The sequence below is a fragment of the Apodemus sylvaticus genome, chromosome 22 (assembly GCF_947179515.1).
Source record: "Apodemus sylvaticus chromosome 22, mApoSyl1.1, whole genome shotgun sequence".
In the NCBI taxonomy this organism is placed as follows: domain Eukaryota; kingdom Metazoa; phylum Chordata; class Mammalia; order Rodentia; family Muridae; genus Apodemus; species Apodemus sylvaticus.
The window spans coordinates 24,118,264-24,139,075 of record NC_067493.1 but is presented as its reverse complement, the minus strand read 5'-3'; the positions used below and the strand labels follow the sequence as shown (position 1 = coordinate 24,139,075).

Here is a 20,812-nt window from a genome sequence, read left to right as displayed (position 1 = left end):
GCGGCTCGGTGCCTATAACCCCTCACTGAGACTGTCACACAGATCACTGCAGCTTTCTGGCCACCAGCCTGGCTCCAGGCTCAGTGCAAGGGAATAAGGTGGAGAATGATATAGACGGGACAGCTAAAGTCCTCCTATGGCCTCTGTGTTCACACACAGCTACACAAACCTAAGTAATGTACACACATTATGTAAGCAAATGCAAAACAAAGTAATGCTCCACATGCCAATATCAAAGTCCTGGGTGCAAGTGTACATGTGTGTACACGTGTGTACATGTGTGAGTGTGTCCAGGCCCACATCTGCATGCACATGCAGCTCCAGCCCATACCACCTCTTCCCTCAAAAATCATGTTGACCTCACAGAAAGATCACACACACACACACACACACACACACACACACATCATGAGGCAAGGAAGGATCTTGCTTTGCAGCCTAAGTTGGCCACAAACTCTCCATCTTCTTGCCTCAGCCTCCTGACTGCTGGGATTACACGTGTTTTCCACCACACGTTGGCTACAGGAAGTCTCTGAAAACAATGTGGGACCGGGGAGATGGCTCACCAGGTAAAGGCACTGGTTTCATAGGCCTGAAAGCCAGAGCTTGATTCCCAGAATTCACTGTGGAAAGAGGGAACTCACTCCACAAAGCTGTCCCCTGATCTGAGTCACTATAATATTGTGTACCAACGCCCCCCCCAACACTCACACACACTCTCTCTCTCTCTCTTTCCCTCTCTCTCTCTACCTTTTTAAAGCCTGATGACCTGCTGTCGGTTCCTGGGGCCCACATAGAAGAAGGGGCCCACAGTTTGACTTCTAACTTCCACATCATACACATAAAATATATCTAAAACATTCCTTGAAAAAAGTTACTTAAAAAACTAATCTTTGGGTAATTGAAAAAATAAATTCTGGCAAAATAACAAATTTCTTTCCACTACTTGACTAATAAAGCAATGAGCACCACACCGCCAGCCACGTCCTTGAGGCCAAGAGCAAGCCAGGCTGCCCTGCTTCTAAAATCCACAAGAAGTGTGACAACCAACTGCCTCCAGGCCACCCGAGGCTCTGCTGACCTGCTGCCTCTCCTCCTACAGCCACTTGGCACCAGAGTCCCTTGGACTTGGCAATGTCATGAGAGTCTACGAAGGATCCTTCTTTGTCTCTCTCCACAGCCACCCTGAGATCCTAACACATCTGAGAGGGACTTTGAGGAAGGTCAACAACACAGAACCCATGGGTCTCTGAAGCTAAGAGCTGGCTTTGGCCTAACACACAGGAGGTAGCAGAAGCCACTGGGATGGGCCACGAGGCTTCTCCCAGTTAATGCATGTGTCTGGTAAGGTCAGCCAGACCTGAGGACGACCACGACTCCTCACAGCCCCACGGGTTCCTACGTCCCCACGTTCCTGTCCCTCGCCTGTCACCCTGTAGCCATCCTTCCTCACCTGCGGTGGTGGTGTCCACGTCCCTCGCTGCCAGCTCTTCCACATCTGACTTCTTCCTTAGCTCAAACCTCCGGGACAGGCCTTCTCGGGGTTTCCATAATTCCTGGATCAAGAGGGGCTTCTCATTGTCCCCAAACACTCGGAAGCACTGGGCCTGCCACCTCTGCCCAGAGCCCCCAGCCTGGCCCACAACGTCACATAGCACATACTGGCCGGCACACTCAGGGTCCAGGGCATAGCGCTCCAGTGCCTCCTTCACCAGCTCCTGGGCGCTAGAGGCGCCCGTAGCCAGGACGCTCTTATAGTGGGTGCCTGTACAGACACTGTCCCCAAACACCTTCAGGACCCCAGGGGCGGAGAGCTGTGTGGAGAGTTCTGAGGGGTCATCACTGGCACCAAGGCTGCAGAAGGTGGAGTCCAGGTCGCGATACTTGTAGCTCAGTGTCCGGGACAGCATAGTGGACAGTAGCTGGCTCTGTCGCTTCAGCTTATTCTTGGTGGGAGGAGACATGATCAGCTGAGTCCCATAAAACATGGTGGGTGCGTCTTCATGAATAACCACGGAGGCTTTCAACCAGTAGCTGGGGAAAGGCCGGAGCCTAAGAGGACAAAGCGATACAGGTTAGGGCCAAGTATCAGGGACATCAAAAGCAACAGAGACGAAAACGAGTCCATCCCAGCAGAGGAAGCAGTCCTGGGCCATCCTGGCATCCATGCCACCTGGAGCCAGACCCTGGCAATGGCGCTGACAAATCAGAGCCTATGAGGTGCAAGGGACAAAGCAGGTCTGATAGACTCAAGTGCTTCCAGGGAAAGCCACTGGCAGGAGGCAGGAGGAAGCCCTAGGAAGTTGTCACTGCCTTAGGGCTTCATGACTTCTGAGAAGTGCTGGGCACAGGAGCAGCAACCACTGGTGGCCAGGGGACAAAGCACACAGTACATGTAAGGCGGATTCTCTGTCATGAGGAACACGCCTACCATCTAGCCATGTCAAAGCTAGAAAAGACAACAACAAACAAGAAACAAGCCATATTCAACTCGGAAACAGAATTCAATTTTGTCTATGCCAGTCTATTACACAAAAGACAAAGCTTGTCCCAAACACAAGCAGGGCTGGGGAAATGGCCATTGCCACAGTCATGAAAAATTGCAATAAAAATAAAAAGTCACAGCCTGAGACTGGGAGGTGGCTCAGTGGGTTAAGGGCACTTGCTGTGCAAGCATGAACACCGAAATTCAGAGCTCTCCAGCACCCATGTCAAAATCTGGGTGTGGCCAGGCATGCACCTCTAACCCCAGCAATGTGAGGGGTAGAGACAGGAGGATTGCTCGAGCTCACTGGCTGCCATTCTAGCTCCAGGCTTATCTAGAGACCCTGTTTCCAAAGAATAAAACTGGGACACCTGATTCCCTGGCTTCCATATGGGCAGAGGTGCACACTCACGCACGCAAGCACACAGGCACACACGCATGCACACTTAGAAACACAAACCCCAAGAAAATGCTGCTCCCCGCAACTAAGAATGATAGAGCAGGACACCTGATGTTCTTCTCTGGCTTCCGTATGGACACAAGTTCACACACACACACACACACACACCCCACAAACACAAACCCCAAGAAAATGCTGCTCCCCATGACTTGGCAGAGGAAACTGGTCTTGACTTGAAGAGATCGCTGGTGGAGGAAGTTGGTCCCAACTGGAGAGATCCTTCCCTAGCACTGAAGCTGTGCTCCCAGAGGCCAGAAGGAACAACACAAAGAGAGCCTCCAAGGCCTGGGGGGGGGGGGAGGCATCCTTGGAATGTGCACTTTCCACCCACCACATCCAGCCACCCAGCCACCCAAGCCCCTCCAGAGAGAGGCTGGCTCCCTAGGAACTCCCAGGAGGCAGGAAGAGTCTGTGTGCTGCAGAATTGGAATCCTAAAGCCTGTGATGTCCTGTGGGATTTAGAGGTGGAATTACCCATCTCCCTCACAACAATCTGCGGGGGCTGGAGAGGCCAGAGAAAGAGATGGGAACTTTCAGCTCTGCCACCACACAGGATGAAACAGAAAAGCTGCATGCATTCATGTCCTGATGACCACACCTGACTCCTGCACCACAGACAGAGGCAGACAGATTGGCAAGCTGAGAGAGGAGTGTTTTCTAGAAGGATCCAGAGAAGTGCGTCCAACATGCAACCCTGGGGCTGTATGCAATCAAGGACGGCTATGAAGGCATGCCCAGTACAAAAGTGTAAACTTATTTGAAATGTGGCTTTTCGGTGGTTTGCTTGTTTTGCAGTGTCTACTTTGTAGATGGCATCACGTTGCAATGTCAAAAGGTTGAACACACTCGCTAGTGACTAGGGACCCAGAGAGAGCACCACAGAGACCTGCCACATTGAGTCCAGCTAAGTGCCCAGCCTCCACTCAACCACATCGTTATGGGTTGGAGAAGTGGCAGAACCACCAAGGAACTCTGAAAAAGACTCTCAGGGGCTAAGAGGACAGCCCAGTGGGTGAAGAGACCGGCTGCTGGGCCTGCTGGCCTCAGTTTGACTCAGTGACCATGAGAAAGAAGGAAAGAACCAACTCCCAAAGACTGTCTTCCAATCTCTACATATGTGTCATAATGTGTATACATATGCAATACATGGAAAATAAATAAATATTCAGAAAGAAAAACCAATGGTTTCTTGGGGCTGGAGAGATGGCTCCGTGCTTAAGAGCATTGGCTGCTCTTGCAGAGGATTGGGATTCAGTTCCCAGCACCTACATGGCATTTCACACCTATAAATAACTCCAATTCCAGGCGATCCGATGACTTCCTCTGCTCTCTGAGGACCAGAGGCACACGTGTTGTATGTATTTGCATTCAGGCAGACACTCACACACATAAAATAAATCTAAAAAACAAAACCCAAAATAAGTTTTTTTTTAAAAATAAAAAGCTTAGCTTCGGTGGAACAGAGCATGTGGTCCGCATGGGGTCACAGCGGGAGGTGAGGCACAGAGACCAGGAGTTTAAGGTCAACCTAGCTGCACAGAAAGTTCCAGACCAGCCTCGGGTACAAGAGACCTACTCTCAAACAAAATAAAACAAGACAAACCCTCAGGGAGCCAGATGTGGTCCTGCCTATGCTGGGATCTTGCAATCCCAGCAACTCAGAGGAGGGTAGGGCAGAGAACCTTGAGTCGGAGGCCAGACAAAGCCAGACACGACGTCTGAGGCTACAAACAACAGCAAGATCCTGTCTCAAAACAAAGACCCCACAGGGAGCCCAACTGCAACTGTCCAGACCCCCAAAGGACACAGAGAATCAGATTTCCTCCTGCTCCTTTCCGGAGGCCTCTCCCCGCCAGCAGCCCCATCACCAACAAAACAAAGGCCCTCTACCGGTCCTCCCCAGCCAGCAGACCCAGGTGCCTGGCCATTGCTGAAGCTCTGAAACTAGCAGCTGCCCGGCCTCTAGTTCTGACCAAAGCTTACTGCCTACCAATAACTAGAGCAGCTTTCTGGAGACTTGAACTTGCCTATAGATAGCTGGGTTCCGGAGAAGGTGGACAGAAAACCAAAATAAAAGGTTCTTGTGTCTCAGTGGAGAAAGTTATGGAAGGGTCTCTTCCCCTGAGGATCCTGTGACAAGCGTCCTCAGCAAACCTGGAGATGCCTAGAACGGATTATGCACCCCTACATGGGACTGACACTTGAACCACAACAAAAGCATTTTCAAAGCGCTGGCAAGATGGCTCTGCGGATATGAATGCTGCTCTGCAAGCAGAGGACCTGAATTCGAATCCCCAGCACCCACATAAAATGCTGGGCGTGGCTGAGCATACTGGAGACCTCAGCACTGGGTTTAACATCCAGGCCCGGCTGGAGAGAAAGCTGTGGAAGGCCATGTCAGCTGAGAACGTGCACTTGGTGAGAGGCTTCCAAGGAAGAGGCAGGTAGACACTGAAAGATCCAGGCTTCTGTGCCTCTGCTTGGGTGGGTACCAGTGCACACAGTCCCACACACTCCCAAGCATCTCTTTCCCTCTCTTTCTCTCTTTCAATACACACACACACACACACACCACAGACAGTGCCTTCATATACAAACATGGGCATTAAAGTTCTATGTCCAGAACCCATGTGAAAATCCAGATCAGAGGAAAGGAAGACAAGACGACCTGGGCTTCCTCAGCTGGCCAGTTTTATAGAGTCCCAAGCCATTGAGTAATCCTGTCTCAGAAACACAAGGTTAGCATCTTGTGAGTAATCTCTCCCAAGACTAAGCTCTGGCCTCTGCGTGCATACACACCCCTTCCTTGGAAGCCTCCAGACCAGAGCACATTCTCGGATGACACGGCCCTCTAAAACACTTCGTCCCCCGTGTCACTTTCCTGTAGCACAGGGGACATCTCTGCTGGAAGAGTCTTAGTGTCCGAAGTCTAACCCAGATGGACAACAGTGTGCCTCAGTCACTGAAGCCTGTGGCCAGAGAGGCCATGGCTTCTGGAGTCTGTGTCCAGGAGTAAACATAAACACAATGCCAAACTGTCCTCAGACTGGAGAAGTGTCACAAAGCAAACACTGGTGTTTAAAAGGCCCAGATTCCACACAGCCGTGAACAGGCATCGCATACCCAGACTGTACATCTTGAACAGGCTGGTAAGGTCTAACTGTAGATCTGCTCTAACAAAACAGAAATGTTAACTGGGTGTGGCAGTGTGTCCCTGAAATCCCAGTCCTCTGAGGTGGAGGCATGAGGAGCTCAAGATTACCCTCAGCTACCCAGACCAACCTGAGCTACATGAGACACTGTCAAAAGAGAAAGTGTGAGGAGGAGAAATGGTAGCTGGTATAGTTCTCATATAGAATCCCAGCACTCGGGAGGCTATGGCTGGATTGCAGGGCAAGCCCTGCCTGGGATATATAATGAGTTCCAACCAACTGTGGCTGAGAGACCCTATCTAGAAGAAAGTAATGGGGCCAACGATGTAGCTCAGTACCCTGCATGCAGGAAGCCCCGGGTTCCATTCCAGCGCTGCATAAGCCAGACAAGGTGGCCCATGCCTGAAGTTCCAGCACTCAGGAGGTGGGGACAGGACAATCAGAAGGTCAAGGTCACTGGGCTGCCAAGACGGCAAAGGCGCTTGCTGCCAGGCCTGGCATTCGGTTTCCACACCTCACACACTAGACACAGAGAATGGACTCCCCAGAAGCTGTCCTCTGATTGCCACATGAGCACCGATTGAGCATATGCATGCACAGTTATTACATTTAAATATTTTTAAAAAAATCTATAAAATTTAAAATGTGTATGTATAGCAAATGAATAAATAAACATGATTTTTTTTCAAAAGTCCTAGGGCGTCCACGGCTATGCAGTTTGAGGCCATACACACAGCCCTGACTCAAAATACATAAAAATGAGGGAAGAGAAATGGAAAAGTACAAGTGTGTAACTACTAGGTCCCCTCCTAGGGTCTCAGGGTAACGGGGTGCAAACTGGCCCCTCCCTCCTGTCCAGAGGGATTCTAAGCCAGAGTTGGGAAAACTGTGAGAGCAGGAGGTGACAGAAGCTGGGTGGATGTGACTCACTCCTCTCCAGCATTCCTCCTCAACCTCCCAGAGTCCCAGCGAATGCACAGCTTTTGCTTCTTTGAGGTTTTCCAGAAAGTTGTTTTTTTTTTTATGACCATCCTCCCCATGGCCACTGAAGAGTGGGTCTGAGGGTGGCCACCTGCTCGCAAGGCCACTTTCCTTCCTGATCACAGAATCAAGAGTGTAGCCTGTTTGTCCACACTGGACAAAAATGTTTCTCAAAAGGCCACTTGGAATTCAGGGAAAGTCCTACAGAGGAGAGAGCACGCCCTGGGTAACCAGATCTGTTTTTCTGGAAGTATGACCTGTCTTTTCCTTTTTCTGCCTCATTCTCGCCTCTGACACACAAACATCTGAGGACAGCTCAGGTCCCAGAGAGTCAAGAGTACATGCAGGGCTCTCGCCTGTGGCTGCTTCAGAAATTGCCTCTTGTTCTCCATTTCTGCTTAAAAAGAAAGAAAAGAAAAGAAAAAGGGAGGAAGGAAGAAAAAAAAAAAAGAAAGGAAAAAAGGTTAAGTCACAGAGACCAGGCAGGCAGTGAGGTCAATGACGGCTGACATGGGTGGAGGGACGTCTCTGTTCCAACAGGACAATGTGGAACACATTATCATTCCAACAGAAGAAAAACTGAGCAGTCAACTTTGCAGGCGGCGCATTAGCCTCCTCCCCTCATCCACAAATCCTATCTTTATGGCTCCAGCTGGAGGGAGGCTTTAAAGGCGAGCATAATTCAATCAGGTTTCATTTGGGCCGCTAGTCACTTAGCAAAAAGGGACTGACATCTCCCAGTAGGATTAAAGACAAGCTTCTCTCAGGAATGCACAAGAGGTGGCCCGCAGCACCACCTAGTAATCAAATTCTTTTTGGTAATTCAGATTATCCAAACACTCGACAGGCGACAGAGGCTGGGCCGGGCAGTGCAGGTCTGCAGCCTGTCAGGCCCCCATCCCAGGGCTCCCCGGGGACAGAAGCCAGATCCCTTTGAGGGCCTCGGAGCTCCAGCTCAGCATCTGTCTCAGGCGCGGCACTTCTCGGGGAACTGGCTGGAAATAATACAGAAATAGCTGGAGAAACAATGCCTCTCGCGGGCACACGGGTGGGGAGGAGACACGATGCGGGACGGGTGTAGGCGGGGGTGTCACCACCATCCTGGTGGGAGAGTGCGGGAACTCCCGCCTTCAGCTCTTTCGAGATGTTCCAGGTTAGATTGCACCTCCAAGGCACTACCAGGTAAACTGAGGCCTGGAAAGGTCCCTCTGCCACGAGTGACGGGACTCGGATCGCCCCTGGAAGTCCACGGGGCCACACAACCCGCGCCCACCCGGCCTTCAGGTGCAGCTCCCCCGGGCCGCTCCAGGCCCCGTGCGCTCGCCGGTTTCCATGGCAACCGAGCAAGCCTGCCTCTATCGCGCCCGGACTCGCCGCGGGGACCGTGACCAGCGCGGCCCCGCCCCAGCGCGTGCCCCGCCACCCGTGTCTCAGCCCGCGGACTCCGCGCCCTCCGCGGGTCCCCGCAGTGGCCCAGCGGCACCTCCTGGGCCATCCTCGGCCTCTGCTGACCTTCCTTCTCGCGCCCCGCACTCACCTCGGCGCAGCCTGTCGGCGGCGTCCCCCGCGCGCGGCTCCCACGCCCGCCGTTAGCCGAGCTGGCGCCCGGCTCGAGGCGCCTCCTGCCGGCCGCGCAACGGACAGGGCGAGGCCTCCGAGGGGCGGGGCCTCTGGGGGCGGGGCCTGTGAGGGCGGGGAGTCGGGCGAGACAGACAGAAACCTGACACTTTAGTACCCAATGGGCAGAGACGGACCCTCGAGTGGGCGGGGCCACACGTATTAGGGCGGGCCTGGCCGACCGAGAAAGATAAGCTGTGCACTCGCGTCACCTTCTGGTACCCAACGGTAAGGACGAGTCCCTAAGAGGTGTGGCCTTTGAATGGGCGTGGCCTCGGCAAAAGGGAGGGGCTAGTTTCCCAAAGCTGACTCGTATCTGGAGGGGCGGGGCCTCAGGATAGAAGGGCGGGGCCTATGTTCTGGTCAGCTACTTTGGGATTGTATACTGTATGGTCAAGTAGGTGGTGTTTGGCATCCACTCCAATTAGTGGAGAAGGGTAGAAGGGTGAACAAAGATGGACAGGTACATAACTGAATATGCATGAAACTGAGCAGGTACAAAGAGACCAGACTTTCGTTCTATTTTATTTAATATATTTTTATTTATTCATTGTCAATTGGGTATGTATATATAGTGTGTGTTATCAGTATTTAACTCCAGTTCTTTAATTTTAATTCATTCTTTATAGATTTTTATTTTATATTTTAGATAGGGTCTCATAGACTGGCCTCAAACTCCATATGACCAAGACTGGCCTTGCCCTCCAGATGCTATTACCTCCATTGTCCTTGTGTTGGGATTACAAGCTTGCACTACCATGCCTCATTTATGGAGTTCTGGGGACTGAACCCAGGGCCTCATGTATGCAACACAAATGCTCTACCAACCGAATCACTTCAGCCCTAACATTTCAAATTATGGCAGACTAGCTTAAAACCATTCAAAATGGGACCAAATCAACTCAAGTCTTTGACTCAGATGCCTTCCTAATAATGTGTCTTTGCTTTGACTTCTCTCTGGTATGTTCACGATCTCAAACCGCACATCCTAACCCAAGAAGCCTATCTTTTTGTGGCCAGTTTGTAGAGAACCATACTGTAGAGAAGTAGTTCTCGACTTTCTTAATGCTGCAGCTCTTTAATACAGTTCCTCAGTGGGTGGTCTGAATAGGCGTGGCCCCCATACACTCTGGTGTTCGAATGCTTGGCCCATAGGGAGGGGCACTACTAGGGGTGTGGCCTTATTGAAGGAAGTGTGTCACCGTGGGGGCAGGCTTTGAGCTCCCCTATGCCCAAGCCACACCTAGTATGACATATGGTCAGCCTCCGGCTGCCTGCGGATTGAGATGCATAACTCTCAGCTCTTCCTCCAGCACCATGTCTTCCCACCATGATGATAATGGGCTGAACCTCTGAACCTGTAAGCAGGCCCAGTTAAATGTTTCTTTTATAAGAGTTGCTTTGGTCATGGCGTCTCTTCACAGCAATGACACCCTGACTAAGACACTCATGCTGTGGTAACCCCCAACCACAGAACTATTTCACCGCTACTTTATAATTTTGCTACTGTTATGAATTGGGATGTAAATATCTGCTATTGCTGGGTACCTGATTTGCCCCTGAAGGGGCTGTGACCCACAGGTTGAGAACTGCTGCCGTAAAGAAATGATCCCATGTTTGAGACCAGGGGACGGGGACAGATATTTACAGATCACCTCTTCTGTCAGACCCTATGCTTGGGGGGGGGAGGCTTTACCCAGTCCAGCTCTGGGTGCATACACTAACTCTTATAAGGTTCCTCCTATTCAACTTTTTCCTGAGGATGGGGAGGCTCACAGAAGTCTGTTGACTGAAGGCCAATTAAGACTTGGCTCGTCTGTAGGATGAACTAGTACATCCCTCAATAGACCTTTACAGGACACCACCCCATTTACACCAACCTCCTCGTGCACCCCAGTCTGGGAGTCTGTAACAAAACAATGTACTAGAATATTTCCATATGATTTCCTACGAAAATAACAAACCTGAAGAGGCAGTTATCAGGGCTAGGAAGAGTGGCTGGGTTCAAACCTAGATATTCCTTCTGCCTCATCCCAGACCCTAACCCAGCCCATCTCCAAACTTCCTATGCCTGTCTCTGCCGAGAACCATGGGAACCAGGTTGGGCTGGGTTTTTTTTGTTGTTGTTGTTGTTTGGTTGTTTTGGGGATTGTTTTGGGGGTTTTTTGGGGGGGGGTGTTTGTTTGTTTTTTTGTTTGTTTTTGGTTTTTTCGAGACAGGGTTTCTCTGTGTAGCCCTGGCTGTTCTGGAACTCATTCCGTAGACCAGGCTTGCCTCAAACTCAGAAATCCACCTTTCTGAGCTTCCCAAGTGCTGGGATTAAAGGCATGCGCCACCAACACCCGGTTTGGACTGTTTTTGTAAATAAAGTTTTATTGGGACGCAGCTACAATTGTTTGTTTACACACAGCATGGGAACCAGATAGGACTACTTTTGTAAATAAAGTTTTATTGCTTACATACTAAGACTGGCGATTTGCGGCCTGTAGTGGATTGAATGTAAAACGCCCACCCAGGCTTGTATTCGTTTTAAATTTGTGGCCAGCATTTGGCCATGTTATTTCGGGAGGCTGTAAAGACATTATGGAGTGAGCCCGCCAGGAAGAAGTAGGTCCCGGGGACAGGTTTTTGAGGGTCGGTCATCTCTGAAGACTTTCTGTCTGCTGCTTTCTGTTTCCCCATGAGGTGACTCTCTGACACATTCACTCACCCCACAGTGCTCTGTGCATGTGACCAAGGATTGATGTCTCTGAAATCATAAGCCGAGAAAGTATTCCCCTTTTAAGTTGTTTCTGTCCAGCAATGTAAAAGCAATGAAGACAGTTGCAAACGACTGAAAATTACCTCCTTAGAGGCCCCACCTCCAGTAACATTCTGGAGTCCTGGGACTTCAGCATCTGGATTTTAGGGGAGCACACAACTTATCCCAGGAAGCCAGCTTTCGTCACCTAGATCGTTTCTGTTTATCCTGAAAGGAGAACTCCAGTGTTACTTATGTGGCCCTAGCCTCCAAGATGGCTGCCAGGGAGCCACACCTCCAGACGTTCACATCACCTCACAGACTCAGCTGTTGGACCAGAATGGCTTGTGTGACCAACACAATACTGTTTCTGTGACATTATGGCTCCAGAGTTACACAATGAGAGATTCTCTAGCTCCTTCTCTTGGATCATTTGCCCTGAGGTAAGCTGGCCACCATGTTGGAAAGCCATTTGAGCAGCTCTGAGGGAAAAAGAGATGCAAACACCCATGCATACATGTCTGTGAACTGTGCTGGACTGGACTCTGCCTCCTACCCAGAGCCCTCATCCCAGCCCTGACTGACTTTTTGATTGAAGTTTAACAGCCAATCCCACTGAGGATGGAACCCACCAAAAGGGATTACATATGGTGCTGGCCCGTGTCCGCTTCTCCCTTGGGGTAGCCAGGAGGCTGGAGGGAGGGAAGCTTAGTCTGGACAGGTGGGAGCACTTCAGGGAGCACTGTGGGATCTCTCTGTAGGTGATGACTGCAGGGGAGACGAACACACCTAGGAACAGCTTCAGAGAACTGGTTCATTCATTGAGAGAGAGAAGGGGGTATTTACACCCCTAGGGAGGTGGCCAGCATCCCTGGGTCAAGACTTGTGTGGCCACATACAATCGGCCTGAGCAAGGGAGTTGGAAGATGCTTTATCTACATACTCCAGGGCTATAGGGTCCAGGCTGGAGGTGAGGGGTAGGGGCCGGGGGAAGGGGAGAACCTTATAAGGTCAAACAAGGAGTGAGGCCTGATAACTATCAGGGTAATACATCCATATTAGGGTTGATGGCGGGAGAGCCGGCTTTGTGGCGCCAGGTTGGGAGTGGGGAGGCGGCCAACTCCCGCCCTCCTCATGTTGGAGGTATCAGAGGTTAGAGCTCCCTCGAGCCTTCCTCCAGAACCCCCCAGAGCCTTAGCATGGAGGACTTGGTCCTGAATGGAGCCACATCGAGCTCTGGAGCTTTAGGGGATTGTCTAGATCCAGGGTGCTGATGCAGTCAGTGGACCGTTTCGTTTGTCTGTTTTGGGTGTGAGCACAGACATGTGACCATGAGCACGCCTGTGCCACAGTGTGTCTGTGGAGGTCATGGGACGATTTCAAGTCTCGGTCCTCACGGTCCATCTTATCTGAGCTAAGATCCTTCTGCTGTTTTCCAGTGAGTACCCCAGGCTAGCTGGCCTGGGGCCCTCCCAACCTCGCTTGCCATCTTCCCGTGGGCGTGCTGGGATTACAGACGACTGTTGTCCTGTGCATCCCACTTTGACACCACTGCTGGGGACTCCAACTCAGGGCCTCTCGTTTATGTAGTGCGTGAATTTACCCCCTGAGCTATCTGTCCACCCAGTGGATTAATCCCTCGATGGAGTCATGATATGATGGCTGAAAGGAAGAAACGGCCCGGCACACACCAAGACCAAGTTCTCAGCTCAAAGGAGGTTTATTTGTCCCAGAGGGACAGAGGACGGGGAACAAGAGACAAAGACAAGAGACGGAGAACGGAGAATGAAGAGGAAGGGGAAAAGGAAGAAGGAAGGGGGGCAGGGATATGTGCCCTGGGGAAACAGAGGACTGTCTCTGGACGTCAAGGAAACAGACATGGCCCATAGGCAAATGACAGCTTATAAAGGAAGAGAGGGAAACCCGAGGGTAAGGGAGAGTTGGTTAACTGGGATATGATTGCTGCACTTCAGTATATGAACATCTAGACCTGCGCAGTGAGCTTCAAGGGGAGGGAGCTGTCAAGAGGGGCGTGGGCCTTGGCGGCCAGCGTTAGGAATGTCATCTAACAGTTTAGCAAGACAGACGGAGTGGGGAGAAGGGTGAAAGGCGAAACACTGCCTGTGGCATGTTTGCCATGCTCGGGCCTGTGTGTGCCACACTTGGGCCTGTGTGTGCCACACTCGGGCCTGTGTGTGCCACATTCGGGCCTGTGTGTGCCACACTCGGGCTAGCTAGAACCCTTCAGTGGGATCACGAGGCAGCTTAAAGTGGGGGTGGGGTATAGTTGGAGAAAGGAGGTCACTGGGGACCTGGGACACAGTCAGTAAGGGAACTTGCTTAATAAAAAGCAAAGCAGGTGGTGGCCCAAGTCTTTAATCCCAGCACTCAGGAGGCAGAGGGCAGCCTCGGCTACCTAGAAAGCTCTAGACCACGTAGTCAGACCCTGATGCAGGGATTCCAGCTGGGTCACATATGAGACCCAGACACAAAAAGTAAGTGAAGATTTGGAGCCCCGCCTTCCGCTTTCTGCCATCTTGGCACCGTGGAGGCCTGCCGGGAATGGGAGTTTTGAAAGACAAACGTGCCCAGAAGGCTGTGGTGCAAGGGCATATTTTGCTGGCTGTAAGCAAAGTCTCCAGAAGCAAAGAGGACGTGGCTTGCCAGGCAGGGGTGGGGCATGCCCTTAATGCCAGCACTCAGGAGGCAGAGGCAGGTGGATCTCCGTGAGTTCGAGGCCAGCCTGGTCTAGAGCGAGTTCTAGGACAGCCAAGGATACATAGAGAAACCCTGTCTCGGAAAAAAAAAAAAAAAAGATGTTTATACTGTAGATGACAAATTCTCAGGGAGAGAGGTGCTCACATGTAGAAAGCAAAAAAATAAAAACAAAAACAACAAAAGAAAACAACAGCAGAAACAATACAGCAACTCCCAAGGGCGAAGAAAGTGAGAGTTCTCTGGGGAGAGGTAACTCAGGCCCAGAGAAACAGCCCCGTGGTCCATGCCAAATCGGACACTACCTTCCTGCCAAGGCTTCTGGGCACAGACCCATGGACTGCTCTACCCTTCCCACTTTTAGACTAATGAGAAGCAAATAAAAAAATAGTTGTTTGTGGTCTGTAAAAATAATAAAAATAAGAATTTTTTTCATTTAAATTTTAAAAAGTTGATGATTGAGGAAGACACTTGGTGTTGACCTCTGACCTTCACTCACAAGTGCATGCGTCTCTGCACACACGTGTATTCATGAACATGTACATGATACACACACACACACACACACACACACACACACACACACACGGTGAGGAAAGGCAATGGAGGAGTGACCTGCCATCTTCGGCCACTAGGGGGAGGCAGGGCCCCGCGACTGTGGGGCAAAGGCGTTCATGAGCCCTTGCATCAGCTCCCTTAAAGGATAGATTTTCCAGAAACAAAACGAACGGACTTGCACCGATGAAGGACAGGTGTCAGCTGTCACATTCTGTTAATAACCCAGTGCTGCCTGCCACTGGTTACACATAAGGCAGCGGGGTTACAACAACAAGCAATGCAGCCCTGAGGAATTTATTGTGGGGCTGGGGAGGTGGCTCACTGGGCAAAGGGCACTTGCCGCACAAGCGAGAGGACCTGAGTTCAAATCCTATCACTCATGTAAAGGGCTGCGTGGACACACAGGCCCGTAACCCTCAGCCAGTACCGTGGGGATCAAGGACAGAACAGCCACTGTGAGTCCCTGGCTTCTAGTGGAGCTTCAGGCTTGTTCTCAAAGGCATAATATGGGGAGTGGTAAAGCAGGAAACCCGATATCCTCCTCTGCTCCCGGCACGTGGCCCTGATCCTCCTCTGCTTCCCACATGCAGCCATGGGCCCATGCTCCCCTCCCCCGCATCTCCCCCCTCCCCCGCACCTCCCCCCTCCTTCCCCCTCCCCCGCACCTCCTCCCCCCACCACGCAAATGTACACATATAAAAATATTTTTCGCTGGTGTGAAGAGCTCATTATAATACAGCGAGATACCAATAGTGTAACAGTCAGCTAACGCTGTAATAATGGTGCGTAACAAACGCTCGGAAGCCTACACTGCGGAATTGTTATTGCCTACATGCTGACAAGTGATCTGTGACTTAAGACTGGGTGGGGGGCTGGAGAGATGGTTCTGTGGGTAAGAGCACCGACTACTCTTCCAAAGGTCATGAGTTCAAATCCCAGCACCCACATGGTGGCTCACAACCATCCGTAAAGAGATCTGATGCCCTCTTCTGGTGCGTCTGAAGTACAGCTTCAGTGTACTTACATATAATAATAATAAAAAAAAAAAAAAAAAAAAAAAAAGACTGGGTGGGACTCTATTCAGATCGGCTCCACCCGCCTCCTCATTCTCAGAGGCACTGTTCCCAAGGACCCAGTTTTCTCCCGGAAAGATGGAAGAGGTGTGGAAGTCCAGACCTTGCCAGAGGAGCCTGTGCCACCAGGTCTGATGATATACGTCCAGGAGACCTGCACTCGGGAAGCTGAAGAAGGGACTCAGCCTGGGGCACTGAGTGAGAGCTTTTCTCAAAAATAAATAAGTAAAAACGCTGTGTGGTGTATGGGATTAGCCAATCCATGCTCCAACATAGGGGTGGGGTAACTCCTGAGGCCACACCCCTCCCTCCCTGAAGCTATGAGGGGAAGGAGAGCCTTTCCCCTCAGTGGCATAGCACTGGTAATTGCCTGTGGACCTTAAGTGACATCTGGTTAGAGAGAGTTGAAAGAAGGCAACGGAATGCATGTCATCATAGCACCCCCTAAAGCATGTATAAATTTGTCAAAGAACAAACAAAAATATTTTTAGCTAAGCATGGTGATGCATACCTTTAAATCCAGGCAGAGGCAGGTAAGCCCTGTGAGTTTGAGCCATCCTGGTCTACACAGTGAATTCGAGGCTATCCAGAGCATACACAGCAAGAATATAATATACATATACACATACACATACACACATACACCTACACCTACACTTACACACACATACACACACATACAAATACACATACACATATATACATATATACCTACACCTACACATACACACACACATGCACATACACATATACATCATATACATATACATATACATATACATATACATATACACACATCATGTATATGAATATATACACTCATATATACTCATATGCATATTCATATATATTCAAATATATGCATATACTCATAAGATATAAGTATACATATATGAGTAGAAAGTGGGTGGGGTGAAGAGAAATAAGGATTTTTGTACCCTGCTGGCGAGAACATACAAGGTGACACAGTGTATTAGTTTCTTGTCTGATTACTATAACAACATGCTTCATAACATCAACTTGAGAAGGGCAGGGTCATTTCAGCTCACAGTTTGAGGGGAGAGTACAGCTGTCACAGCAGGGACCCCACGGTGGTGGCAGTGTGAGGTAGATGGCCACATCATGTCCCCGTGCAGGAAACAGGAAAATGAATACTGTTTCTCAGGCCACCTTCTCACCAGTACACATCCAGGGCCCAGTCTGTGGGGCAAATGGCCTACGTTCAGAGTGGATCTCCCCACCTCCGTTAGCCTAGTCCAGAAACTCCTCACAGACATCCCAGAGGCTTCCCTCCTAGACAACTGTAGATCGTGTCAGGCTGACTGTCAACTGTAACCACCCAGAGGCTTAGGAGAATGTATAGTTCCTCAAACTATGACTTTCCTAAATGATCCAGGCATGCTGCAGAGAAACAGAAATAGTTCTGCACAAAAGCTCGAGTACAGTGTCCAGAGAGATGGCTCGGCGGTTAAAAGCACTTGCTGCTCTCGAAGAAGACCCGAGTTTGGTTCCCAGTGCACACATCTAGAGCCTCATAGTCTCCAGTGACGTCAGTGGCAGCGACTGACACCCTCTGCTGGCCACTTTGGGCATCTGGATACATGTGTGCACACACACGTGGACTCCCCCCCCCCAACACACACACCCAAGATAGATAAATAAAGCAAATCCCAGACCAAAATGTATGTGCAAATATCCAAAGCAATCCGAAGAGGCTTATTGTAGTTCCCACACATCCGCACGGCCGATATGGCTATCACCTAGCAAATGGACAGACACAGATGTGATTGGTGACTCCTCAGCCATTGAAAAGTAATGGAGATCTGGCGAGATGGCTCACAGAGTGAACGTGCTTGCCGTACAATAGTGACAATCACAGAGTGAACGTGCTTGCCGTACAATAGTGGCAAGCCAAGTCCAATCCCCAGGACCCACCGTGGAAGGTGAGAATGAATTCCACATACACGCTGCGTCCTTCACATGCCTGATCTCACAGAAACATCATCATCATCATCATCATCATCATCATCATGGCAGGCTACAGCACAGACAAGCCTTGGAAGCGTCGTATTAATGTAAGCCAGGCACAAAGGGACGAAAGCTCGATTCCTCTTAGTGGACTCTAGAGTCATGATCTGGATACGACGCACTCCCCGCCGCCCCAAGGTTCATGTGATCTGTGATGGGGTGAGTTCTGAGCTTGCGGGCTCGGATTGTGAGGGTGCTGGTCTCATCAGGGAGGTAATCCTTGAGCCAGCCACAGCTGAATGGGATGTGGGGTGTGGTGGGGGCAGCTCGGAGGAACAGTTATCCTGGAAAACAGGAAGACAGATTCTCGTCTCTCTCATTCCCCTCTCACGACGCTCCACCAAAGACCAGGGGGGCCGAGCGATCGTGGACTGACAGCTCTGAGACCATGAGCCCCGATAAATCTCTCCTCCTTTAACTGGACTCTGCCCAGTGTTGTGGGACAGCAATGGAAACGAACATTGCCATTAGGAATGACTGACATTTCGGAAAGGAAAAATCTACAAAGCAGAGGAGAGGCCGAAGAGGGAGATATGTCACCAGGCCTGATAATCTGAGTTCAAATCCTGGGATGCACGCAGTGTAAGGAGAGAAGAAATTCTACAAGTTGTCGTCTTACATGTGTGCACACGTGCACACACACACACACACAGAGAGAGAGAGAGAGGGAGAAGAGAGAGAGAGAGAGAGAGGCCTGGGGCCAAAGATGACTTAGAGCCCATCTTGAAGCCAGCTACAGGGGGATTCCCATGCAGAGCTGCCACAGAAGATGGTGATGTGCCTGATCCCCAAATGTCAGCTGAATAAGTACCGCCCTGTTAGGCTCCTGTCTGAAGTGTAGGAGGTTATCAGTAATAGTGTTGGGGTGGACTCTCTCCTAGAGGATGGGTCTTAAGTTGGGCCGGTCACTGGTTGGCCATTCTTCCAGTTTCCATCTTTGTCCCCGCACATCTTGTAGGCAGGACAAATTGTGAGTCAAAGGTTTTGTGAGTGGGTTGGCAACCCCATCCCTCCACTGGAAGTCTTGCCTGGTTACTTCTCTGAGGAGAAAGGGAGGGGGTGAGGCAAAAGGGAGGGGAGGGACTGGGAGGAGAGGAGGGAGGCGGATCATCAGTCATGATGTAAATTACTAAAAAATAAAATGAAAGAAATGAACAAATACCTCTCTGTATCCAAACCCACATCTTCTGTCCTTATTGTTAAATTGTTTTTATCCATTGGGGGGGGGGTTGTGTGCGTTCATGTGTGTGCACATAGGTACGCAGGCACAAGTATGTGTGCACATGGGCACACAGGGCGGAGGCCACTATCAGGCACTTCCTTCAGTCATTTTCATTCTCTATTTTTAACTTTTTAAAGACTTATTTATTTGCTTTTATTTATATGAATACAGTGTAACTGTCTTCAGACACATCAGAAGAGGGCGTCAGATCCCATTACAGATGGTTGTGAGCCACCATGTGGTTGCTGGGAATTGAACTCAGAACCTCTGGAAGAGCAGTCAGTGCTCTTAACCACTGAGCCATCTCTCCAGCCCCAGTCATTTTCCATCTTATTTTTTTTTCCACATTTTTCTTTGTATTGAGAGTGGGAAAGCCGGGCGGTGGTGGCACATGCCTTTAATCCCATACAGAGTGAGTTCCAGGACAGCCAGGGCTACACAGAGAAACCCTGTCTCAAAAAAACCAAAAGGGGGGGAGGGGAGATTGAGCCGACTCACATGTGGAGGTCAGAGGATAACTTTTAGATATCCTGGGGGAACAGTCAGTCTTTTCCTTCCATTCTGTGGGTCCCCGGGGACGCAGGCCCCCGTCACTGGCATGAAGAGCCTTTACAGGATGAGCTGTCCTGCAGGCCTCCATTTTATTTATTTATTTATTTATTTATTTAAATTTTTTTTGTTTTTTTTTTTGTTTGTTTGTTTTTTTTTTTGATTTGGTTTTTTTGAGACAGGGTTTCTCTGTATAGTCCTGGCTGTCCTGGAACTCACTCTGTAGACCAGGCTGGCCTCGAACTCAGAAATCCGCCTGCCTCTGCCTCCCAGAGTGCTGGGATTACAGGCGTGCGCCACCACCGCCCGGCTTATTTATTTATTTTTGAGACAAGTTATTTCACTGAACCTGGAGCACACCAGTTCAGCCGGACTGGCTGGCCAGCGAGCCCTGGGAACCCTCCCGTCTCTGCATCTCCGTCACTAGGCTCAGGCAGGGCACCAGAGGAAAGCCTGTGGTGTTTGCAGACTTAGGTGGAGGAGAGAGTGCTGGGAAATGAGGCTGTGGCTGAGCCTGTAGGGTTCTTGCTCGACCAGCGCAAAGCCTGGGGCTGGATCCCCAGCCCTACATGAACTGGGTATGGTGCTGCACCCCTGTAATCCCAGTCGTGGGAGGTAAAGGCAGGAGAATCGGGAATTCAAAGTTATTCTTGGCCGCATGAGACCCTGACCCTGTCTATAAAGAAAGAAAAAAGAAAGGAAGGAAGGAAGGAAGCAAAGAGAAAAACTGGGTGTGTTGGTGCATTTCTTTAAAACCAAAACATAAGTCTCTGTGAGTCTGAAACTAATCTGGTCTACATAGTGACTTCCAGGCCAGCCAAGGCTATGTAGTGACCTTGTCTCAAAAGAAAGAAAGAAAGAAAGAAAGAAAGAAAGAAAGAAAGAAAGAAAGAAAGAAAGAAAGAAAGAAAGAAAGAAAGAAAGAAGAAAAAAGAAAAGGAGAAGAAGGAAGGAAGGAAAAAGAAAAGGAGAAGAAGGAGCAAAGGAGGAGAAAAAAGGAAGAAGAAAAGGAGAAAGAAAAAGAAAAGGAGGGGTGAAGAGGGAAATGGTAGAACTGGGTAGGCAGAAAAGGGGGCGGAGCTGATGGGTCCCTGCTAGGTTCTAGCCCCACCCATCATTCTGTGCTGCCTCACTGGACAATGAGACTCGGGTCACTTTCAGTTCTTAGTGTTGTTCCCTCTTCCTGTCACCCAGGGCCTCCTCCACCCCGTGCCTCCTCCCCTCCCTCCCGC

At 50.3% G+C, this 20,812-nt stretch overlaps 1 protein-coding gene across 1 annotated transcript in view; it reads right to left on the bottom strand.

Moving 5' to 3' along the window:
* Radil (Rap associating with DIL domain) overlaps positions 1–8,673 on the bottom strand; it is a 69,442-nt gene extending 60,769 nt beyond the window's left edge. Inside the window, exons 1-2 of the mRNA XM_052167838.1 lie at positions 8,616–8,673; positions 1,454–2,052 (exon numbers count right to left, since the gene is read on the bottom strand). Coding sequence (XP_052023798.1) covers positions 1,454–1,988 — 535 coding nt within the window. The 5' untranslated portion in view covers positions 1,989–2,052; positions 8,616–8,673. The remainder of the gene's footprint in view (positions 1–1,453; positions 2,053–8,615) is intronic.
* Positions 8,674–20,812: the final 12,139 nt, after the last annotated feature.